General features: G+C 44.2%; 3 protein-coding genes across 5 annotated transcripts; 1 reads left to right on the top strand and 2 right to left on the bottom strand.

Annotated features, from left to right (window-relative positions):
* Window positions 1-711: 711 nt before the first annotated feature.
* nwd1 (NACHT and WD repeat domain containing 1) lies at window positions 712-9,445 on the bottom strand. Of its 2 annotated transcripts, none has more exons than XM_029000776.1 (19): window positions 9,122-9,445; window positions 8,931-9,016; window positions 8,623-8,739; window positions 8,028-8,382; window positions 6,544-7,819; window positions 6,251-6,454; window positions 6,005-6,164; window positions 5,806-5,923; window positions 5,563-5,727; window positions 5,277-5,474; window positions 4,829-4,951; window positions 4,444-4,646; window positions 3,926-4,189; window positions 3,754-3,844; window positions 3,530-3,678; window positions 3,102-3,387; window positions 2,393-2,946; window positions 2,208-2,313; window positions 712-2,117 (listed from the first exon to the last, which is right to left on the bottom strand). In XM_029000776.1, the coding sequence occupies exons 1-19, from the start codon at window positions 9,237-9,239 to the stop codon at window positions 1,840-1,842; spliced, it is 4,851 nt and encodes a 1,616-aa protein (XP_028856609.1). In that variant the 5' UTR covers window positions 9,240-9,445; the 3' UTR covers window positions 712-1,839. The 2 variants fall into 2 exon arrangements, with proteins under 2 accessions (XP_028856609.1, XP_028856610.1); XM_029000777.1 differs by having other exon boundaries at window positions 3,114-3,387.
* A 711-nt stretch (window positions 9,446-10,156) lies between these two features.
* On the bottom strand, window positions 10,157-16,352 carry thop1 (thimet oligopeptidase 1). The gene is made up of 13 exons (XM_029000790.1): window positions 16,284-16,352; window positions 15,363-15,569; window positions 14,163-14,311; window positions 13,978-14,088; window positions 13,781-13,883; window positions 13,508-13,668; window positions 13,241-13,376; window positions 12,426-12,792; window positions 12,072-12,273; window positions 11,739-11,925; window positions 11,368-11,496; window positions 10,703-10,839; window positions 10,157-10,540 (listed from the first exon to the last, which is right to left on the bottom strand). Exons 1-13 carry the CDS (start codon window positions 16,294-16,296, stop codon window positions 10,379-10,381), a joined length of 2,064 nt encoding a protein of 687 aa, XP_028856623.1. The 5' UTR covers window positions 16,297-16,352; the 3' UTR covers window positions 10,157-10,378.
* Window positions 16,353-20,481: 4,129 nt separating this feature from the next.
* sgta (small glutamine rich tetratricopeptide repeat co-chaperone alpha) lies at window positions 20,482-23,945 on the top strand. 2 transcript variants are annotated; one of them, XM_028999729.1, is made up of 12 exons: window positions 20,482-20,598; window positions 21,203-21,337; window positions 21,408-21,511; window positions 21,592-21,682; window positions 21,774-21,873; window positions 22,177-22,281; window positions 22,359-22,497; window positions 22,596-22,658; window positions 22,758-22,795; window positions 22,941-23,099; window positions 23,167-23,289; window positions 23,364-23,945. In XM_028999729.1, the coding sequence occupies exons 2-11, from the start codon at window positions 21,238-21,240 to the stop codon at window positions 23,276-23,278; spliced, it is 1,011 nt and encodes a 336-aa protein (XP_028855562.1). In that variant the 5' UTR covers window positions 20,482-20,598; window positions 21,203-21,237; the 3' UTR covers window positions 23,279-23,289; window positions 23,364-23,945. The 2 variants fall into 2 exon arrangements, with proteins under 2 accessions (XP_028855562.1, XP_028855563.1); XM_028999730.1 differs by lacking the exon at window positions 20,482-20,598 and adding an exon at window positions 20,665-21,055.
* Window positions 23,946-23,992: the final 47 nt, after the last annotated feature.

Raw genomic sequence — 23,992 nt, 5'->3', positions numbered from 1 at the left:
TCAAGCTCCATCAGGTTGGATGGGAAGCGTCGGTACAGCCATATTAAGATCTCTTCAGAAATGTTAAATTGGATTTAAGTCTGAGCTCTGGCTGGGCCACTCAAGGACATTCACAGAGTTTTCCTGAAGCCACTCCACTGATATCTTGGCTGTGTGCTTAGGGTCGTTATCCTGCTCGCTGACGCCCAGTCTGAGTTCAAGAGTGCTCTGGAGCAGGTTTTCAGCCAGGATTTGTGCAGTCATCTTTTTCTCTATCCTGACTAGTTCCTCAAGCTGAAAAACATCTTCACAGCATGATGCTGCCACCACCATGCTTCACTGTAAGGATGGTATTGGCCTGGTGATGAGTGGTGCCTGGTTTCCTCCAAATGTGAAGCTTGGCATTCATATCAAAGGCCAGAAAGTTTTGTTTCTCATGGTCAGGTGGCTTTTGGCTGCCACTCTACCATACAGACTGTGTATCTTTTACTAAGGAGTGGCTTCTGCCTGGCCACTACCATACAGACCTGACTGGTGGATTGATGCAGAGATGGTTGTCCTTTCTCCTCTGTCCACAGGAGACCTCTGAACAACTGTCAAATGTCGGACCTTATATAGACGGGTGTGTGTCTTTCCAAAGTATGTCCAATCAACTGTGTTTTCCACAGATGGACTCCAATTAAGCTGCAGAAACATCTCAAGGATGATCAGGGGAAACAGGAGGCACTTTGCTTCAATCAAATTTGGCTTTATTTTCTTTTTTTATTTTAAAGTTTGAGTTGAGCAATACAATTCAGAATTTGGTACTTATGTGGCCAACTGTTCTTAAACATAGTTTGTACATTATAGCACTAAAAAGTTGAATAAAAACAACTAGTGCTGAATTGGATTTATGACTAGTACTTTTTTACATCGAGTAATTGAAGTAAGTTTTACATTTGAAATTATTTTAACTTTTACTCAAGTAGATTTTTAGATGGGTACTTTTACTTGAGTAAAAGTAAAGACACTTTTACTTAATTTAAAATTTTCAGTACTTTTTCCACCTCTGGTAATATATAAGTGTAAATGATTGTACATAAGGGCCATTTTAATGCAATCACAATGTACAGTGAAATGTTTAATGTTGGTGTCTAACTATAACATTGTCAATTACACTGCTCATGTTATAAATGTAACTAAAAAAAGGCAATTCTGTGTTGCAGAGGCTAAAAGGGTTGTTTGCTATTCACAGTAGCTACTTGTTTTGAACTACTGTTCCATTGAAGGATCTGCAGGCAACCAATATCAAATATGCACCCAGACTACAATACCAGTCAAAAGTTTGGATGCACTAACTCATTATTGGATCTTGCATTGCATTTTTACATTATAGAACAAAACTGAAGACACGGGACTATGGAAAAAACACACACAAGGTTATGTTATGTAATTAGAAAATAAAAAAGGCACTAAGCTTTTGCTGTGATAGCAAGCACACACTTCTCTCAACCACCTTAAGTTAGAAATCAAGAATGGTCTTCAGTCCAAAAGGTTTATGCCAAATACTTTCTTATCATTCACTCATTTTCATTAGCATCTCATGAAGCGGCTTTTGATGAAGGCAATGTTAAACAAATCAGTCATCAATGTAAAAAGCGGCAAATTTGAAAAAACAGATTCATGAAACTCCTGCTACAAAAAATACAATATATGTTATCTGCATTGGATTCTTCAAAATGTCCTGCATCTTAATCTCCATCAATGCCACAGAGTAGGTGCATCCATACTTTTTGCTGACAGTGTACATGTGAAGCAACAAGCACTACATCATCTGCTATATGTTACATCACATTTTGTCATCAACAGAAGTCTTCAAATTTACAACAAATTACATGTGTGTGAGGCCTTGGCCTTGTGCTTTGCCTCATCCGTTTCCTTGATGACTGTGTGACGGGTTTCTGTTTTTTTCACTTTTGAGATCACTCGGAACTGCGCTCGGAAGTTCTGCAGGGCATTGTATGCGGCGCGGATTCCTCCTGGACAGCGAAACCCCTCTTTGATGAAAAGGCCAAGCTCTGAAACCCCAACCAGGCCATCTCTGTTGGGCATCATTCTGATGACGGGAGAGTACACATACTGGACAAACAGCAGTTTCCCTGCGATCAGATGGGATAGAGTATAAAATACTACATTAAATCAGACAAGGTTGATTTTTGCAAAAGTACAAAATAAAGGACTGAAATTACCACTGGACACTTCCCACACTTTGATGGTTCTGTCATCAGATCCGGTGAACACAAATTTGTCATTTGCAGAAAAAGTTGCACAAAGAACCCCTTCAAAAAAGAACCCCTGTGAAACCAACGCAAACATAAGTAAGTGTTAGCTGCAGATGGCGTCATATTTAGTAACAACCACCTGTGTGTCTCACCTTGTACTCCATTGTGTGCTGTAGCAACAAGGGAGTCAGACCCCAGAGCTTTTGAACACAGTTCTGAGAGCCAATCAGAGCGTGAGTGCCCCAGTTGCTCAGGGTGACGCAGGTGATTTTGGAATCATGCGACTCCAAGGCTGTTGTTGAGGCACTCTTGAAATCGTACATCGTCACGTCTCCTCCCTCTGTCCCGAAGATCAGTCTGCAGTCGACCAGGAGCGCTATGGCGGTGAGGGGGGGCTGCAGAAGCGGCAAGGTGTACTTCTCAAAAGGTCCCTCCACGCTGGGAAAACTGTCCCTGGTGGTGATCTCAAACAAGCAGACGGAGTCTTCATATGCCACAGCCAACCAGTCCTCGTGGGAGCTGACTGCCATGCTGTGAACCTTGGACAGGGACTCAGGTGGTGGAATGCAGAGTGTTTCCAGTGGGAAGGCTGAAGGGTATATCATGATGGTGCCTGTTTTCAGCCCACAAAACAGCAGCTTCTTCTTTTGGGCTAACTCCAAGCACCAGACTTCAGCTGAAGCATCCATGGTTTCTGTAGTTGTACCTAGTTTGGACCCAAAATGGTCAAAATTGTGGATCTTTTCCCCCCTCTTTAACAGCATTGCGAGTATGACATGCTATAAAGGCCTATATAATACCAGGCTGTTATAAATGTGACATAATAAGAATCAATCATAATTAATCCCAGATTATTCATACTTGTTATTTCACCTGTGGAAGAATTCCAGGTGTTGATTTCATTCCTGTTGCCACGTCTGACATAGAAAACATTTTCACCGTCTTTGGAGAGAGTCACCAAACAGCAGTTGCCAGGGATGCGGCTCTTGGTTCTGTGGCTGGGGTTGTAGTCCATCTGCCACACTTTTAGGCAGTTGGTGCTGCTCGATGCAGACATGACCAGGTGCCCATAGGCCGCCAGGGAGGTGACAGGGGAGCCCATACCATAAAATGAGTCAAGGAGCTTTCCGGAGGATAAGCACCAGACCTGTAATATAGATGACAGAATATACAAATAAAACCCACATGTATTATCGCCCCAAAACTTTTAAAGGACATGTTTAGTGTTAACAGGGGGCAAGTTTTAAAATGTGCAAAATCGTGAAAACAGAACAGAAAAAGGAACCAACCCGTATAACCTGGTCCTCAGAGCCGCTGACAACAACTTGGCATAGACCAGAGGCTGCTGCAGCCAGCACATTATCATCATGTTGGAGATCCAGAGAGCTGTCAATGGAGTTTGGTCCTACATGGAGCACCACCAGTGTCTTTTCACACCCTGCATTGAGAGAACAGCTAACAGTTCAACAGTCTTATTACTTGTTTTGCGTGATTAGCTTCATAACATGAATACCTGCAAAAAGCATCTTCTCATCTTCTGAGACAGAAAGGAACGAAATAGAACTGGGAAGCTTGTTGACAATCTGTTTCCCAGTCTCTGAAATCTGTAATGAAAAACAATGAAAATGGTCAGATTTGATGTTTAATTTGCCAATTATATAATGTAATACTTGATTGGTATTTACCAGGTACAGAAACCCCTCTTGGGATGCAATGAGGAGTTTTCTGTGTTTTAAAAGATTCAGACAACACGTTGGAATGAAATTCTCGGATCGGCTTGTCAGGGCGGTCTGCATTTTCTCCAGACCGGTCGAGGAGTCGTAGAATGTAATCAGTCCTCCTTCAGACAGGACAGACACCGTACCTTCCAGTACACCAAGAATGGAGGCCGTCCCTTCCATGACAACATTATAGAGGAACTCTGCCGTTTCCAGATGCCAAGCTTTGACCTGCAGCAGAACGGAATAGTGTAACAGATTTAAAAAATAAATAAATAAATAACGTGTAGAATGTCCTGCACTCATGTCAGGTAACTCCTCTGTGAGAACCAAATGTTTGGTTGTAGCTGATGAGGATATGGCTCACGGATATTCTCTGTATTTGTTCAGTCCTAAAACTGGTTAATTCTAATCAGCTCACTTGATTTCTTTTAATCCACCAATTGCCCTAGATTAGAGAAAGAAGGTGCATAAAAGAATAGTACTTGGCCTTCGGAGTGGGTGAAGACCACTAGTCTCTCTTCCATCACACAGAATTGCGGTGTAGACTGCAGACTGGCTGAGACCGCCCCATGGATGCAGTACTTCTCTCTTCCATTGTGCAAGTTCCACCGGCGCAGAGTGCAGTCACCACCAGAAGAGAGAAAGTAAGCTCCACAGCTCATCATTCTCAATGACCGCACCCCCGCTGTAAGGAACATACACACAGTGTTTTTCATCCATCTGATAAATTCCATCACAATGTACCAGCATAGCAGTCATGTGTCAATAAAGATTCATCTAACAATAAAACGCTGATAATTCACATTGTCAGACTACAGAGTAGGAACGTCTGGTTGCTTTATCCCAGAGTCCAGTGAGCATTCTCACCTTTGTGTCCAGTGAAGATATGCATGACCCCAAAATCTTTCAAATTCCATGCAATCACTAGTCCGTCCTCTGAGCCCGCAACAAGGATTTCACTCTGAGAGCAAATATCTATGACTGTGACTCCTATAGATACAGGATATGCGTCATAAAAATGCCGGTCAGAAACAGCAGCTTTGAGGACCCAAATAAAATTTATAGACCACAATAGGAACCTGGCTCTATCCAGTGGTGTTCCTGATACCGACAACTTAATAATAAGGGTCCATCTTTTATTTATACTAACTTATTTCTGTGATGATATTTCTTATTGATAATTAATGAGAGCTTTTATTTTAATTCATTAAAAAGGTATTGATAAGTCGCTCTACTTATTGTGCAGAGGCAAAATAATTTCTCTCAATAGCTTTAACACTTTAAATCGCCAAACAACAAAAAAAACAGTCATTGCCTTTAATGAAACCTGTGAGGGTTATCTTCAATTCTCCCCCAGGTGATGGCAGAAAGCTGTTCCTCGGCACAAGAATGGGATCAGGACAGGAGGCAAACCAATCCTGACACTGGGAGCAAAGAGTTCCAATGAGAGCAGGATAGATTTCTGCCAAGGTGTACAGCCTCGCAAAGATTTCCGTGTAAAGTAGGGATATGTCTGAGGGGAAAAAAAAATTGAAGAGCATTTTTAGATTTTACAAACTCAAACACTCAACAAGGGTTGAACAAGGAACAAAGTGACTCACTCATTCGACCATCTATGAAATCCAGAGTGGGTTTTAGCAGTTCAAGTGTGTCCTGAATGAGCAGGATTTCAGGGCAGTCATACGGTTTCGTGCAGAGGGACAGGTCCTGGATAACACTGGACACTCCACAGGTCAGCGTCTTACAGGACAGCCACTCCATACTGCCTGCAATGCATTACCAGCAGCCATTAAATGCCTTGTTTATTCTTGTTAGTGTTAATGTTAATGTGACTTTTAACGTACCTATAACTATGTGACAGAGGTCTTCCCATTTGTCTGCAGAGATGAGATGGTAAGGCAGCTCGTGTAGCTTCCTGAGATTGGCAACCCCGTCTGTTAACCAGAGGGGTTGAGAAGGCACCTAAATACAACAGGAACACGTCAGGTGTCTGCCAAACACATTCAAGGACCAAATCCTTCCGTTATTTCTAAACCTCGTCACCTTTCTGTCTGTGTTCAGATTGGTCTGTATTGAAGGCAGATGTAACGGTTTGGTGTTGCCATTGCTCCAAATTCCCAGAAAATATTCAGCAAGCACAGTGTGCCTCTGAGTCTTCTGTTCAGCAGATAGGTACCGCTCCCTCACAACGTCCATGAACTGCCTGATGAGAACAGAAATACACTGAATGGAAACGGGACCATTTCACTTAGACATTTGTGAGCATTGGTATGTATTATGTACGGTTACCTGTGATAAACACTTAGAACTGGGATTCCGTTGGCCTGTCCCTGCAAAAGGTGGTCACCAAGGTCATGCCTGAGTCGCGTCCACAGCAGCGGGGGCAGGCGGACGATTGTGTGGTTGGGTGGTAGGGAGTTGTGGTAGATTTCAGCCAAAACCGTATCATCCAGAGACAGGAGGTCCCTGATTTCAGCCTCAGACAATCCCTGTCTGTGAAAGTGAGGTACAGGAAACCATCTGAGTACAGGTTCAAAGACATTACAGATACGTTATATTTGTTAGAAGACATAGTAACTTACCGAGATGAAACAATGAATCCCAATGCGCTGGTCACAAGCTGCCTGCCATGCTTCATCTCCAAAGACTGCAGGAAGAGGGACAGTGCTTCCTCTGCTGTGTTTCCGATGTGAACGTCTGATATGTCGGCATAGGATGCCCACTGTTTGGCCATGTCGAGCGTGACTTTGAGGAACAGAGGGCTCCCGGTTGTCTGGAAGCTCCACAGCACTGCATTGCTCTGCTCCGGCACCAGGCACCGTCCAGCAGAGCGCAAATACGCGTCGATTATGTCTCTTCCCTGGTCACACGAAAGCCGGTCTACCTCAAAAAATCTGCCAGGATCCTCAAGCATTCCTCTCAAATACGAAAGAGGAAGTCCAGTGTCCCGAGCAGACACTACAACATGCACATTGGGAGGGATCTCTCTGGGCAGCCAGCGCAGCTTGTGAGCACTGTTGCTCAGGGAGAGCTGGTCTAAAGAGTCCAAGACGAGCAACAATGACTCTCCTCTCTCAGAGACGTGACTAAGTGTGCAGTTTAAGAACCTAACCAGCTCCTCGAATGAGTTGGAGGTCTGTAGGCTGGGCTGTGGAAGGCCAAAAGCTCGGCATATCTGCAGGCAGATGCTCCAAAGCATCAAGTCTACATCTGAACTGTAGTAAGATGTTCCCAACAGCCTTACCACCACCACAGCTCGAGGGCCCAAGAGGCTACGCATCTCTTGCTGTAGCTTGCACATCAGCGCGGTCTTGCCCATCCCAGGCGGCCCATACACCACTAGCGGAGGGTGGGTAGTAAGGGTAGACTCCCACAGCTTGAGGCTTAGCTTACCCAACAGACTCTCCCTGCCACAGAAGACAGAACACTTTGCACTACTCAGTCTTGTGTGGTGGTTGATCTCCTGCAACAGCCAGCTGGAGTCGGCTGCCCTGCACTGGGCCTCGGGGACTGCCTTACGACTAATCTTCGCCTTCATCTGGGACACAAACTGCTCGCAGAGGCTGTCCAGGTACTGGGCGTGGACCTTGCGGGTCGGGTCAATGCCATTCTTGCTCAGCTCGACAGAATGGAGTATGATGTTGTCCGCGTAGGTGGAGAAGAGCTGGGACTTGAGGTTGGCGAGGAGCTCCTGAGCCTCCACATCCACAAGTCCGTCAGCGGTGACGTCAGTGAAGTGCATAAGGTTTCGCTGGGCTTCTTTTTTTCGAACCTTCTGCATCTCACGCACAGCAAGCACCATGGTGGTGTCATGGGCCCGTACTCCCTGCAGACCATGTTCTATCTCCCAGTCAATCACTGTTCAACAAAGCATGAAAGAAAGGCATCGGTTATTCATGGAAAACATGAAGTAATACCAATTCACTTTGCGAGATGGAAATTCTGTGACAGTTGGGTCCCATAGGTTGGGTCTCACATCTGAGATTATGGTCTTCCACAAGACCAATTCCAAAAGCATTTCAAATGTTCTCAATCATTTTTGGCTGAACATAAATCGATTTCTCACCAGACTTGAAGAACTTTTGCTTCTGAGCAGCAGTAATGTCCCCATCTTTTTCAGCCTGAAGGGCAGCCGTGCGAAGCAGGGTCAGTAACCGGGCCTCTGTGTAGTGCCAGGACAGGATGTCATTGTCACGTAGTGGACCGCTCTCAGGATCCATGTCATCGTAGTGAGGGAAGTACATTGAAATTGGCTGAAGAACATAGGAGGGTGGAACTGAGTTGTCGTCTTTCCAATACCATTTGTTGAGGAACTTCACACTGTCCAGGTTGTCTGAGTGTTTGCTGAGCAGAAGCTCAAATTCGTATTCAGATATGAGATGAGGGATGGGGCGATGGCCATAACTGTTACCTAATAACACCTGGGGAGGGACACATGAAAGAATGCAAATACTGAAGTCAGCCACATCCTCAGTATGTAGTGACAAACATATGACAGGGTCATAACCAATCTGGTCTAACACCATAGAAGAGCAACTGTAGCACAATGTTCTGAAAAGCTTATATAAGTCACAGCATAACACAGCTTGCTTGGCATGGGGCTGCATGCCTCCGTTTACCGTAGAAAACTCATTTTCTACCACAACAGCTTGAACACTTACAACAAAAGATGGACCCACAGAAATCTTTTTACAGGACTGGATCTCTTCTAGACACAATCCAATGGTCATGCTGTCCACAGAAATGCCATCACGCACACCCCATCTTAAATCCACAACCTGAGGATGCAGAGCAAGGCTGATACTGAAACAGGTGTCCTTTAAAATGGTTTAGATGTTTAAATGTCATGTTGCATTCTTTTAGTCTGCTTAGTCCGGAAGTTTTTATTCTAATTTTATAAATAGCGTAAGTAATTTAGGGAGAAAGACTTATATGGGATGGCACAAGCTTGAAAAGAAAACTTACTCACCTCATAAACCAGACCTAGGCTCTGACAGAAACTTTGTAGCTCAGAATAGGATTTTTCCATCAACGCATTCCTCTCTTCATTCATATCTACCAATACAGTTGTCGATGAAAGACTCAATTTCAAGGTCATAAAACAATGCACTGCTGTAAAACTCAAGTTTCCCCAATTATTGGTGGCAGAACGATCTTTACCTCCGAAAGAGGAGCTGATGAAGACCCGGACCACATTAGACTGGAGCTGGGAGCTTGCGGGAGCCTGTCCACGCAGGACTGCCTTGTTGAGTGCCTCTCTCAGCCTTGACACGTTCATCTTGCGTCTCGCCTGTCAATCTCTTCAGCCTAATGTTCTCCACTCGCGAAGACCCCAAATTAATGAGTTGCTGAACGCCTTATAAGTCTAATTAAGAATGCGAGGTCTATGGTAGGGACATCTGCAAATGTTCAAAATATAATTAAGCACTGCAGTGCCTACACGGCCCTCAGCTTCATGGTGTGCATCCTTGAGGGCAGACTTACTCTGAATGAAACAGAACACACGCTGAAAAATGTTTTTCTGTTTCATCTTCTTGGGTTTGTTCACTGCATCCACTGAGAACAGGCACACCAAGACAACCTGTGTTTACCGTCCTCACCCACGGGACCATTAGCAGCTGGGTCCCTTTCTAATTGCACTGAAAGACCAGGCACTTCAGAGCTAATAAGCTACCCCTGCTGACAACTTCGTTATATAAAATATTTTTTAAAAGATAAAATAAAATTCAAGCTCAGCTTGCACCTCAGCAATGGCAAAAAGGCATTGCAATGCAGCAAAACACCGTGGGTGAGAAATCCATGAATCATTTCATAACCAAATTCTGACCTTACATGCCTATATCCTAGCACATAGAGAAGTATCATGTACATAAATTGTACATAAATAAAACAGATATATTTATGTTTTCTCTTCTGAGTCTCCCCGTAGCTGTTTTGATGATCCACTCCCAGGGAGGCCTTCCTCTTGGGAGGCTGTTGTTTGCATCAGTGAGGTATTTGGTACCAGGTTCATGCAGCCTTCTGATTACAGAGAATGACAACGGGGCCTTAACTAAGTGGATCTCTTGGAGAGAGGAGCAAACACTGCTCTATTCTCATTCATAATGTAGCTGGCCTGAAGAAAATGAATGTGTGGTGAATGAATGAATCTACAGAAGAGAGGCCAAAAAATAAATAAAAAATACAGAGCCATGGTCATTTCCATTTCAGCATCTTTTACTCTTTACATGTGCCATTTTAAAGCAACTTCTCAAATTGCAAAACCTTTAATACACAGCACATTTAGGGAAGCGGAACAGCATTGAGGCTGAGCCAAGGTGAGTCAAACTCATTCTCTTAGAAAACTTTCTAGCGCTCATCCTAAAGACACCCAGTGGGGTGTTAACAACCGAACTGCTTGTAAGTGAGGGCATGTTATCAACAGGCACATGGGGTGCCAGCCTCCAGCTCAACTGTTAATCCTTTGCTCAGAAGGAACGCTTCTTGCTTCGGCTCGCGGCCCAGGAAGCTCTTCAGCATCTCAGAGGCATCCAGAGAGCCACCAGGCTTCAGAATACAATTCCTGTAGTCCAAACCAACCTTAGGAAGAGAAGAATATTTCATTCATAGAGTATTTTTATTAAGAGTGTTAAGTGACAAAAAATTTCACCACATGAACCCAACTTGGTCAGGGTATGATATGAGTAATGAACAGCTAGCCTGTTCTGGAACAGATCAGAAACAAAACAAACATTCTCGTACCACTGGATTCATGATGCCCTCTTTCTTAAAGCGCGCATAGAACATGTCCATGGAAAAGACCTCACTCCAGAGATAACCGTAGTACTGGGCATCATATCCCCCTGCCAGGTGTCCAAAGGTTGCAGGCATGTTGGTCCCTGCAGATCGCAAAAATGGCAAACAAACATGAAATAAACACAACTGTAAGCTTTCCATTTCTGGGCTCAACAACAGACATGGCCAACCAAGCCTCCCCTTCCTCCTTGACAGACAATCATGACTTTCAATTGTTTGCCCACTCCTCCCACATTTTACTACTCTTTCGTGATGTGTTTTAATTGAATTATGTGTAATGTACTGTATACTCATTTGTGAGAAGCTTTTCCATCCATAACACACCACCGCACTCCATATTAAAACTGTTCTGACCAATGGCATCAAAAAAACCATACGCATCCACAAGCAAGATATTATGCTTGTCCCATTATTCACACAAATCCCAAAGAGACTGTTATCAAGAATAACTTATAATGTTTCCATTACTGTTTTGAGTAAACCAGCAGTCAGGGGATTTTGAGATTAATTACACAGTGCACGTTATGAAGAAGACAAGACTCTAGCCTGAGCGTACAAGAGTAAGTGTTGCCAAGCAACCAAATTGCAGCTGCAATGCATTCATGGCTCACCTGAGGATGCAGCCACACCCAAAATCTCCTTGCAGAGTCTGGCGTACTCCTCGGCAGGATCCAGACCACTTTTAGTGTGAATGGACTGGTCCAATTTAGCCAACACAATCTGCCTCAGATTGAAGAGACCTGGGGGAAAAAAAGCATAAATGCAGAATCCATCAGTTTTGGCAAAATTTGGAAGTTTTTAACAGAGCCCTAAACCCTACAACTGAAATTCACACAAGCAACACTACAGTCACCTATACAAAATTCACTTCAGAAACTGAACAGGTCTAGATGGAGGAATGTTTGGAAAGATGGGAAATGCATTGCAAGCCAATTGTAATAAAGACATTACAAAAACAGTTCTATAGTAAAAATGATTTTACCAGTGTTGGCCAGACGAGACTTGATGAGTTTGTCCAGTAGCTCCTCTGGGATGGGGCTGTCAGTTTTGTAGTGCTTAGACATGCGCTGCAGAGGCTCCTTCTCCCACACCCAGTTCTCCAGCATCTGAGATGGAGCTTCCACAAAATCGCGCTCCACGTGGGTCCCACTGAACATGGCAAAGTCAGCCTGCAGGAATACAAAAAAATATTACAGAAGGGTCTAGCATTGCTGGTAGTATGTAAACAGGTACGTGCAAGGCCGCAAAAATGTGATCGACTTATATTGAATCTCTTCAGTATGGAAACAGTTTGTTGGGCAGTTGTGAAACACACCTGAGCACAGAGCTGATGCATCACATGACCAAACTCATGGAAGTAGGTTTCCACCTCATCATGCTGCAGCAGGGAGGGCGCATCAGCTGTCGGTTTACTGAAGTTTGCCACCATAGCAGCAACAGCCACCTGCCGTGTCCCATCAGGTAACAGGCAACCTGGCTGCAGACCAAAACAGGCAGCATGGCCATATTTCCCCTCCCTACAAAACACACACAAACAGACCTTAATTTTCACTTGGGTTATTGACAGATGTAATTAACCTAAAGGCTGCTAAAAAATACAGGCAGTGTATTTTTATATGCATACATAAATGTTAACTACACCTTAAAAACCTTGTGGAGTTGTCCTCACCTGGGGAAAAGGTCCAGGTAAAACTGACCAACCACTTTGCCCGAGTTACGGTCCTTCACACAATAGAGTGTGACATCCTCATGCCACACGGGGGCACCCTCCACCATCTCAAAGGACAAACCAAGCAGGTCCTGGTAGATGTCTAGCAGGCCATGAGTCACCACTTCCATGGGGAAGTACTCCTTAAGCTGGTTCTGGTCCACAGCATACTGAGTCTCCTCCACTTGGGTCATGAAATATCGAGTGTCTGAGGCTTGTATTTCACCATCAAAGGGCAGGTTCCGCTTTTTACACTCTTCCTCCTTCAGCTTGAGGATGACTGCACGCTCCTCCTCACCCAATGGCTTCAGTTTATGAGCCAATTCCTCTAAAGTGAGACACAGGAGAAATGCGCAAAATCTGTACTTTTAAATAGTTTAAATTTGGACAAATATTCCAGGTACTTATAAATACAAAGACTACTGACCACATCATATTCAAAGTTGTAAGAAGGGTAAAGAATTATAGGATGATGGATGTTCATTGTACTGCATACTTTATTTATCCATGAAAATGTGACTTCACTGAGAGGTAATGAATCCTGTTGTACCACTAGGTGGCAAGAAGTCTCTAGATAACGGTCCTGAAAGTGAAGGTTCAACTCGACCCAGCCAGATGACAACCACACGTGATATTGTTATTGGAGACTGGACTCCTGGTTAGAAGTGGGCAGTTTTTAATCTATACGATTTTTATTTACATTAACCAGTTGTAGTATTATCCTCATCCTATACAACAAGCATTAAGTATATCAGTATTCAATTCTTAAAACTAACCTAAAAACGTGGAAACCTTTTTGGAAGCTTTGGCCATGTTCATCTCCAAAACAAAGTCAGCGTGGGTGGTGAAGCCCAAGAGAGAGCTCTTCTCAGCTCGAAGCTGCACCAGCTCTTTAAGGATGCTGGAGTTTTCCTGCAAACACACATGCACCCTTAATCTTACAGAAATAATTTAATTAGCATGATGACAATGACCGATGCTGCTCACAGACTATTTTATAATGCACCCTGAAATCAATATTTTAATAAAGACCGAGTTCTGACCTCCTTGCAGCGAGAGTTGAAAGCCTCTTCTAACTTTTTGCGGGTTTCGGGGACATAGCATTTTTTCATAGTTGGGAAATAGTGTGGATACTTTAGAGTAATTTTAAGCTTTCCCTCATCATCCGTCTCCAATGAGTTGAGGAAATCTTCTGCAAGTCCACCTGTAATGCAGCAGGCAAATAACAAATACAGCAAATCTGAAAGTCACAATTCACTAACATTTAATCAAATTAGCTACAAATAAACTAAATCTAACATTGCAGCAGCACATACCCAGTTCCTCCCTGCTAAAAGACAGACTGGTAGTGTCTTCATTCAGATGCTTGTTGAAGTCAATGCACAGGTTGCTCATTTTCTTCTTGATCTTCTTGATCTCCTGTGTTGTGTGCAGCAGCATAAATGTCCATCAGACTGAAATCAAGTTAGCTGCTTGATGCTTTGCACTTCAAGATCATCCTGTGGCTACTCACCTCCTGAGTCTCTTTGGGAAGGTGAAGTCCATTCCTTTTGCCAAGTTTGATCAGCCTTTCCATGTACCTCTTGGCTTCTGTGGTAAGGCTCTCTCCTTGTTCAGCCTTCTTCTGTAAGAACAGCAGTTACAGAGTGGTTTAAATTGTACTTATACACAGATACAAGCAATAGAACCATGTCTCACCTCAAGAGCAACAATCCTCTGGTACACATCCTCCCTCATGCTCATCTCCACATCAAACTCCGACAGCTTCTTGTCTGCCTCTGTGCTGGCAGTTCGCACTTCCTTACATGGTGAGACATGCTGAGGAAAGTCCAGCATGTTACGCTGGACTAAAAGGAAACAAGTTTAAAGGTCATGGAAACTTCAATTTGTGAGATTATTTAACATTAATACAAGTTCCCCTAGCCAATATATGGTCCTGCAGTGGTTAGAAATGGCGATAGGTGTAAAGAGTGCTTTGGCCATTCAGCGAGCGGCAGCTCAGATGGTCGGATCTAGAATTTGTCCCCTTATGTTGTAAGATGAAAAGTTACTTCCCGTTTCTCATGCTTTTTCCGCCCAGAGAATCTCCCACCCCTCTCCTAAAACATTTTCTCCACTGAAGGTCATGGCTTCAAAATGTGTGGAGCATTGAAGTTGTTTGGAGATTGGATGAAAAATGAGCACAAATAAGTTTTTTTTAGTTACATCGTGCAAGACTATGAAGAACCATTGCGTTAATTTTCTGGGAAAACGTAGACATGCCAAACATAAAAGCCCCAAGTGCAGGGATCAAGCAAGACGGCGCCCAAAAACTTCTGTAATTTTATTTCATGGCAGATTGCAACGCAGTCACACATAACCAGGCAACATATTGCACAATTCCAATAAAGGAGAACAGTAGATACGTAAACAGAACAAAGTGTTGTGTTATAGCTGCAAAGCACAAACAGATGGCGTTAATGATGAACTAGTGCGCTGAAAATCTACCTTACTGTGCCGGACTGCACAATCAAAAACAATCAAAAAAACTTTTTGTTCTACTAGGGTGGATCAGCAAGTCTTTATGTAAAAAGTGCTGAGTAGCCTACACAATGGCATACACATTTCCAGCTGACTCAGATTTTTGTGCAGCACATACAGTTTGGTGGTCACAAACTGAGCCAACTTGTCAATATAAAAACACTTTTTCTGAGCACATATGTGGTAGAAAAAAAAAGAAGAAAAAGAAAAAAGCAACTGTAATGTGACCTGGGAAATTCAGACTTTCACCTCATCAAATTTCAAACCCTCCCTAGCGCCACCCCATGTAGTACTGCCTGATTTCAACATGACTAGATTAAAGCGCTTCTGTTGATGGTTTTTTTTGTGCAATTTAAAGCCATGCTCCCTCCTCCTCACCTGTGTATTCCACCTCCACATCAGCAAGGGCTTTCAGGGTGTTCTCATACGAAACCTCGTCCAGATCCAAGACCCCCACAGTGTCATACACCTGCTTGGTTTTGTCAACGAGCTCATCAGTGAGCTGACTGATCTGATCAGGGGTCAGATCCCAGCGCAGGCGGTTCTCAGCACAAACCCGGGTCTCTGTGCCAAACACCACTTCTCCTGGAAATATAACACGAGGGCACAGTCAGAGCAAACAAGCACATATGCAGCCAAATCCTGTGCAGTTTTCCTACGACTGTTTCATGTGATTAGACTGGTTACGCCGTATGGATGGAAATATAGACACAACCATGCATGGCAGCATTAAGTCCTGTAACATATATATATGTTCATATATGGCTCTTTAAGTATATCTGCATTGTTGTCATCCGTTGCGGTCACTACATTAAAATGACTGAAACGAACCATCCCGTGGTTAAGAGTGAACAACTTCCACTAAGGTGCATTAGAAAATCACGCCGACGATTTGACGGCTCGCAGTGATTCGTGGACGAATGAATGAACTAAGTAGGTTAATTACTTGGCTAATATGCGCGGGCTAACAGCCTGTCTGCAGTGTTTGCTGACGTTTCCAATCTCCTAAAGCAAAACAGGCGGCTGCGTCCTCTGAGCTCAGCAGACAGCTCATTTCAAGGCTACTCAACTACGAAAATAAGTGTAATTTAACATGAAGCAATGGCACTGCTAATGTTAGCCTACTCACTTCAGGCTAGCGGCGCTATCAACTAGCCTCCAACTTAGCGGCATCAAACCAGCATTGTGTAAACACAAATGCAGCGCTCGCAGAAAACAATGAAAACGCCATTAGGCAAATGTGTAAATTAGTTGGGGGAAATAGGAGCTAAACGTAAATATGGTGACGGTGGTACTCACCCGTGGGTGCCATAATTGTCGCAACTGTGAGACAGCGTGCTCCAGCCTGGGTGTTCGGAGCGACGCGGGGGCGGGTGTTGCCAGATCTCACGTCAGAATCAAGCTCATGGGCCTGAGGAAGCAATCGATGCCGTTTTAATGCGAGACCCTGACTGCAGGAGGGGACATGTTTGACGTATTTAGACAATTTCTTCTTTAGTTCCTAAACAAACAGGTGATGTTCAGAACGTGTGGCTGTAAGTGTACTCCGTACAAGTGCCAATTACGAGAGGGGCGCCCGACGTTGCTTATAGAGGCAGACTTGGCAACAAAATCCCGTTTAGTAGATGCGGTGCGTGTCAGTCCAGTTCGACATGAAAAATAAATGCATCAAACACACAAGAAACCTCAACAAAACATGTTTATTCGCTGTCGCAAATACTTCATTAGATTGCCCGTGTAAGTGAAATGAGAACTTGAACTTGTAAGGCATGCCATGTGTTTGGGTATGGCGAGCGGTTTTAACTAACTATTTAGCTAATTTACTAACTATTGCAGATATCCATAATTTAATTATTCCTGGTCAAAATTAACTTTTCAGATATCCGAAAAACTTTCATCAAATGGGATATTAAGTCAAGTTTCCATTCGGCTTCCCGTTTCACATACGCAAAATTGTTGATGTGAAGAATTGTGGATATCTGAAATGTTGCTATTTACTAGATAGAATTAAATGACGGATATCTGCAATGCAATATCCATTTAGGCATTAAATGTAAAGAACCGCTTGCCATATTGGGGTGGTGGGTGCGAAAGGCTGACCTTCCGGACCGCTCCTTACTGACATTGTAAGTGAATTGCCCCATTCTCACATTACTGCGAATTATACAGTGAACTCAGGGTCAAGCGAGGTGTTGTCTCCGAGCGACAACATCTCGCCTGTTTTCGCGTTGTTGTGCACCTTTCGTCCAAACCAGCGTGTCTCTCGGCGAACAACGACACCACAGGTGTTACGGTCAATTCAGTTCCCCCCCACGATCCCCCTGGCGCGCGCTGATTTCAAATCATGACGTCACACGCTACTGCAGCGTTAGGCGGCTTTTCTTTATTTAGAAGTTTTATCTGCCTTTTTAAATGTATTTATTCGAAGCGTCTTTGTTTTTTTACAGATACTATTCGAAACGATTGAAGTCGCCGGAGTAGATATGCCGTAGTCTAGTTGTCTAGTTGTCGGGTGGTAGTAGCCTAGTGGGTAACACACTCACCTATGACCCAGGTTCAAATCCCACCTACTTGTGTCCCTGAGCAAGACACTTAACCCTAAGTTGCTCCAGGGGGGGACTGTCCCTGTAACTACTGACTGTAAGTTGCTCTGGATAAGGACATCTGATAAATGCTGTAAATGAAATGTATATTATGAGTGACTGTTTCCTGTATATGCAGATATTTTGAATACTCTCATCCAGAATATGGCATATTCTCTATGATATTTATGTTTTGCTACTCTTCTACTGTCATTTTCTGCCATGACAAGGTAAATTTCCAACTAAAAACTTATCTTATTTGACGTCTGGTCAACCTACCGAAAACTTAGGGGGAACATTTTTGCCAGGTACCCAGGATTTAACCGCCCCTCCACCAATACTACATCAGCAACATGGGTAATTTTTAGACAATTTTCAGACCTCAGTATTAATATTACTACAACAGCAACATGTAATTTTGTACCTGACTGATTTCAGACATCTGCCATACTTCTTATCTTAAATAATAAGGGGAACATAATTTCCTTGTACCCTGAAAATTTGGTTCCCCCCTGCTACAACTGGCAAACAGGAACTCTGGGACCTCAGTACTAATATTACTACATCAACAACATCTAATTATGTACCTGAGTGATTTTCAGGCATCTGCCATACTTCTTATTAACTCCAGAGGAATATCTCGTCGCTTCAAAGACAGCAGAGACACACGGAGCCTGTGGCGGGGCATACAAACCATCACGGATTACAAGCCCCCTCCACAGACCTGTGATAGCACCATCTCCCTGCTGAACGAGCTGAACACCTTTTTCGCTCGCTTTAAAGGGAAAAACAGCACCACAGCACAGAAGACCACACCCCCTCCTGGTGACCAGGTGTTGACTCTGTCCCCGGACAGTGTGAGGAGATCCCTCAGCAGGATCAACGCTCGCAAAGCTCCGGGCCCTGACAACATTCCTGGTCGTGTACTGAAGGACTGTGCAGTGGAACTCACTGATGTCTTCACAGACATCTTTAACATCTCACTCTCCCAGGCTGTCGTCCCCACCTGCTTCAAAGATACCACAATCATTCCGGTGCCAAAAAAGTCATCTCCCTCCTGCTTTAATGACTACCGTCCAATTGCACTTACCCCCATCCTCATGAAGTGCTTTGAACGGCTAGTCATGAAGCACATTAAGTCTGCCCTTCCCCCCTCACTGGACCCCTTCCAGTTTGCATATCGGCCCAACCGCTCAACCGATGATGCCATCTCCACTGCACTCCACTCAGCACTCACACATCTGGACAGCTGGGGCTCAACACCTCACTGTGTAACTGGCTGTTGGACTTCCTCACAGTACGGGTTGGCAGTAGCACATCCAGCACCATCGTCCTTAACACGGGGGCTCCTCAGGGATGTGTGCTGAGCCCCCTTCTCTTCACTCTGCTGACCCACGACTGCACTCCGTCACACTGCTCCAACCTCTCCATCAAGTTTGCGGATGACACGACTGTGGTGGGTCTCATTAATAACAGGGATGAGTCTAACTACAGAAGCGAGGTGAGCCGCCTGGCCAAGTGGTGCGGAGACAACAATCTCTCCCTGAATGTGGAGAAGACGAAAGAGATTGGTGTTGACTTCAGGAGAGGAAACACTCAGCATGCTCCTCTGACCATCAACGGTGCATCTGTGGAGAGAGTGAGCAGCACCAAGTTCCTGGGTGTGCACATTACCGAGGATCTCTCCTGGACAAATAACACCACTGCACTGGCCAAGAAAGCACAGCAGCGTCTCTACTTCCTCCACAAACTTAGAAGAGCAAGAGCACCAGCCCCCATCATGTACACATTCTACCGAGGAACCATCGAGAGCATCCTGTCTAGCTGCATCACTGTGTGGTTTGGAGCCTGCAATGCGTCCTGCCAAAAAACTCACGCATAGTCAGAGTAGCTGAGAGAATCATCGGTGTCCCTCTCCCCTCCCTCCAAGACATCTACAGCACACGCCTCACCAAGAAAGTCCTCGGCATAGCAGCTGATCCCACCCACCCAATGCAAACCTTCTTCAGCCTGCTGCCATCAGGGAGGAGACTGCGGAGTCTCCAGGCCAGGACCAGCAGACTGAAGGACAGCTTCACCCATCAGGCTGTCAGGAAACTCAACTCTCTCCCTGCTCTGCCCCCACTCCCCCCACTCCCCTCTTCTGCTCCACAAACTTTCTGAACCCTAACACACACAAACTGACCATGCACCAGTCACTCTGTGCAGCTTTGGTCTGCCAACTACCTCACTTGTCACTTTGTCACTTTAAACTTACCTCTGTTGCACTACATGGGTTTGCAGTCTCCACCATGTGCCCTTATTTGTATATGGTGTTTTTAAAATTGTATATTGTGTTTTTTAAAATTGTATTTATACCTTTGTATTCAATGTTACTGTTTTGTATTTAATGTTACTTGTATGGGTCTGAGAGTAACGTAATTTCAATTCTCTGCATGTCCTGTACATGTGGCAGAATTGACAATAAAGCTGACTTTGACTTATCTTAAATAATAGGGGGAACATAATTTTCAGAATATGGCAACTGTATAAAATAAGAAGTTCACTATACAATAAATAGTCTGAGAAAACAGTGGATGAAAGTATTAAAAATATCTGTGTATACATTAAATATATTGGGGTGTGTGTGTGTGTGTGTGTGTATACCATTCTCCATTCTACATCCACTAATGGAAATCATAATTACACGTGAATACAGGAAACAGTCACTCATAATATACTTTTACAACTAGACTACCGCCTATCTATTCCGGCGACTTCAATCGTTTCGAATAGTATCTGTAAAAAACAAAGACGCTTCGAATACATACATTAAAAATGGCAGAGAAAACGTCCAAATAAAGAGAAGCCGAGTAACGTGGCAGCCGCGTGTGACGTCATGATTTGAAATCAGCGCGCGCCAGGGGGAACTGAATTTCCCGTGACGCCTGCGCCGAAGCGGCCGCCTTCTGACGCGCTTCCGTCGGTCCAGCCGTCGCTTCCTACAGCGAGGGGTCTCTCACAAGTGGGCGCTGGGAAGCCGAAGACGACCGGTAAGGACGGGGAGGTCTCCGCGCCAGGGGACCTTTCCGAAAACGCGACGCGAAGAAACGGGGTCCCGCGTCTGTGTGCGCGACCCGCCGATTTCCACGCGAACTGAATTTGTGCGAACAAGGCGCCGTCGGCCAGCGGGCTAGCGAGGCTAACCTCACCTCACCTCGCTAGCGGCACACTTCTGCCGTGCCGCGGCTACGGCCGGACCGCTGGCGTTCGTTGGCCGGAGGGACCGATTCGAATTGGCGTCGTTAACCGGCCGCCCTGGAAGTAGGACGCGGTGGCGCGTCTCGCCGGCGTTTGCTAGAACATTCCGCGCCCAGCTGGCTAACCCCGCTAGTCGGTGTGTGTGTGTGTGTGTGTTATCAGGCGTTTTAGGCAAAGAGCTGCAAACGTAAGAGCGACAGGTGTGACAACGCGGGGCGCGTCTGTCGTTTAATGCCCCGACCAGCGAAGGTGACTAGTTTGAACTCTCAGTAGCCTTTGACTGAACCTGAGACGTTGGCATTCTGCCCTGTCTGTCTGCCTACATAGGATCTTTTATTAATTTAACAAATATGATTTGGAAAATTATGATTTTTTTTTTTTTTTAACTCTTTCCAGAATCTCACACGGGGAGGTCTCAGCCTCTTGACGAAATGGCAGACACGAAACGTCTTGCTTTCTCCATAATCCAGTTCCTCCATGACCAACTCAACTCCGGGGAGCTGTCATCAGACGCTCAGGAGAGTTTAGAAGGTACGCGGCCGCTCGGTGCCTTGCTGTCGCTATGTTGTGTGCCTGTCTTTGACTCTCACGTCCGCCCCAGTTGCGATCCAGTGCATGGAGACCGCTTTCGAAGTCTCCACGAAAGATCACAGTCTCGCAGTTCCTCAAAGCTTACCAGAGATTTTTGCGTCTGCAACGAGCAAGGTAGCGTTTGGTTTCTGCTTAAAAATCCACCGTGACACGTGCCAGCTATTTCACTGACTTTGAGGCCACCTTTGTTGTAGCATACCAGTGCTCCTCAAGTTAAGATCAACTTAGATAACCAATGCCCCACAGAGGAGGACGTTGTGGAGGCTGAGCAACTTAAATCTGAAGGTATGTTGTCCCAAGGTTTGCTTCCTCTTCTGAGTTGTTTTTTTTAATAAATCCCATATCACTTATGACTGCAATACACCTTTCGTTCCAGGCAACGACCAAATGAAAGTAGAAAATTTCGATGCCGCGGTGGAGTTATATTCTAAGGCCATTGCAATTAACCCCCAGAATGCCGTCTACTATTGTAACAGGTGGGTATCGTTCGGGGGTGATTCGTAATCGGGGATCATTCTTGCCGCTGGTTAGGTGTTGTAGTTGAACTGTTGACCTCTTAGTTAGGGCTGCGTTATTGATTGAAATGAAACTCTGATTCCCCGTAGACTTGCCACAGCGAGTTTGGCTTGGTTGTGCTTCAGGCTTTGCCCTCGGCTTGATTGCTAAATGTGAATCCGGATTGGAAGATTCCTAGATGTTAATGCAACAATAAAATATCATTATTTCAGGCCCGTAGCTGGATAATTTGTTGATTTACGTTCTTCGTTTATTTATTGCAGGGCTGCTGCATACAGCAAACTTGGTAACTATGCTGGAGCAATTCAAGATTGTGAAATGGCGATTGGAATCGACCCAAATTATAGCAAAGCACATGGAAGAATGGCGTAAGTTATCATACGACTAACAGCTGCTGTAATTGTCATGAGCAAATTGAGTGTATTGAATTATATTATATTCTTAGGCTGGCATTAGCAAGTTTGAACAAACACACAGAAGCTGTGGGCTACTACAAGAAAGCCTTGGAGTTGGATCCAGAGAATGAAACGTACAAGTCCAACTTAAAAATAGCCGAGCAAAAAATGAAAGAAATTCCAAGTCCAGTGAGTTTAAAACATGTTCCAATTAAAACAACACTCACCATATGCTAAAATCACTGAATTCTCCATTCATTCAAACGGTTTTGTTTTATCATGTCTAGACAGCAGGCATGGGTGGGGTTGATCTGGCAGGTCTTCTCAGTAACCCTGGCTTCATGAACATGGTACGGACCAAGTATTCTTGGGGAAAAAAAAAATTACAATTAAAATAGTGAGCTTTGTCTCATTGTTTAATGCCTTATTCTTTTTTTTTTTTCCTCCAGGCATCAAGTTTGATGAATAATCCACAAGTTCAGCAACTGTAACTAATATAACATTTTATGCAGTCAATTTATTTTTGTAAATTTGTAATAACTGCTTGGACCGCCGCGTGGCTTGTGAAATAAAACGTTAATATTATGTAAACATTAGTAAAGCCAAATGAGACGTCACTATTTCTTATATAGGATGTCTGGTATGATGTCTGGAGCCTATGGAGCTACATCCTCCCCGCCAGCAGCAACGGCAACAACAGCAACAACAGCAACAACAGCAGCAGCAGCGGCAGCGGCACCAGCACCTGGAGGAGCAGGGGGTCCTAATGATCTGTCTGGCCTTATCCAAGCGTAAGTGGCCAAGGGTATTTGTCACAATTCAAGTCGTCAAGGTCATGCATTACAATGTTCTTTGTAGGGGTCAGCAATTTGCCCAGCAAATGCAGCAGCAGAACCCGGAGTTGATCGAACAACTGAGAAGTCAAATCCGCAGCCGGACACCAAGTGCCAGCAATGAAGAGCAGCACTGACATTCAAACAGGTAAGTCAAATTCCAAATTCTCAGGACTCTGTACATAACAATTTCATGACTACATATTTTATGTACTTTCATAGGCAAAAAGAAGCCACATCAGGAATGAAGACATTGTGTTCTTTTAAAAACAACAACAACAAATTGTATTAGTTCCAGGAAATAACTTCATCCCAGGAATAAATAAGATGTTGAGGGCCCAGTAGTGAATTGCCCCAAAACTGTTCACAAAAAGTTATGATCCATGTAAATAAACAGCTCTTGTTTGAAATGGATTCAAGCCGCACCTCAGTATTACTGAATGGTTATCAGTGTAGCACATATAACAACTTGTCAGAGGATTGTCCGTCAAGTGGCACTTGGGTGGTTGAATTGCAGGTATTTATAGATTATCAATCTCACTTGCATATACTCTGAGATGTTTCAAATCCCTGCCATGTACAAATGTCATGGTGAAATGGGAATTATGGACAGCTTCACATAGGATGATGTATGATCCTGTACTGTTGGGTGTTTTCTTTTTTTCTTTCCCCCAGTCCTCAGTAAACGTGCACGTTAGTGAGATTACATGAGTCAGTCGTTGGCAATTTTATTGATGTGAAATCTGCTCTTCTTCTCCTGTGTCTCAATAGTGTAATTTTCATTAAATCAACTTGGAGATTTTGGATCTTCTCTGTTTAAAGGTTTGTTTATTTTATTAGGATGGAATCCA

The sequence above is a fragment of the Denticeps clupeoides genome, chromosome 13 (assembly GCF_900700375.1).
Source record: "Denticeps clupeoides chromosome 13, fDenClu1.1, whole genome shotgun sequence".
NCBI lineage: Eukaryota > Metazoa > Chordata > Actinopteri > Clupeiformes > Denticipitidae > Denticeps > Denticeps clupeoides.
This window is presented reverse-complemented; position numbering and strand designations above follow the sequence as displayed.

What these genes read in the sequence shown, in the direction of transcription:
- nwd1 (XM_029000776.1), bottom strand. Translation starts at nt 9,239, where the DNA reads ATGAACGTGTCAAGGCTGAGAGAGGCACTCAACAAGGCAGTCCTGCGT. An exon ending in GCAAAAGTTCTTCAAGTCTG is followed by an intron (nt 7,820 to 8,027) that starts GTGAGAAATCGA and finishes TTTGTTGAACAG; the next exon opens with TGATTGACTGGGAGATAGAA. An exon ending in TCACCCACTCCGAAGGCCAA is followed by an intron (nt 4,190 to 4,443) that starts GTACTATTCTTT and finishes GTTCTGCTGCAG; the next exon opens with GTCAAAGCTTGGCATCTGGA.
- thop1 (XM_029000790.1), bottom strand. An exon ending in TTTTAGCAGGGAGGAACTGG is followed by an intron (nt 13,669 to 13,780) that starts GTATGTGCTGCT and finishes GCTGCATTACAG; the next exon opens with GTGGACTTGCAGAAGATTTC. An exon ending in TACCTGGACCTTTTCCCCAG is followed by an intron (nt 12,274 to 12,425) that starts GTGAGGACAACT and finishes TGTGTTTTGTAG; the next exon opens with GGAGGGGAAATATGGCCATG.
- sgta (XM_028999729.1), top strand. Translation starts at nt 21,238, where the DNA reads ATGGCAGACACGAAACGTCTTGCTTTCTCCATAATCCAGTTCCTCCAT. An exon ending in TTGCGTCTGCAACGAGCAAG is followed by an intron (nt 21,512 to 21,591) that starts GTAGCGTTTGGT and finishes CCTTTGTTGTAG; the next exon opens with CATACCAGTGCTCCTCAAGT. An exon ending in AAAGCACATGGAAGAATGGC is followed by an intron (nt 22,282 to 22,358) that starts GTAAGTTATCAT and finishes TTATATTCTTAG; the next exon opens with GCTGGCATTAGCAAGTTTGA.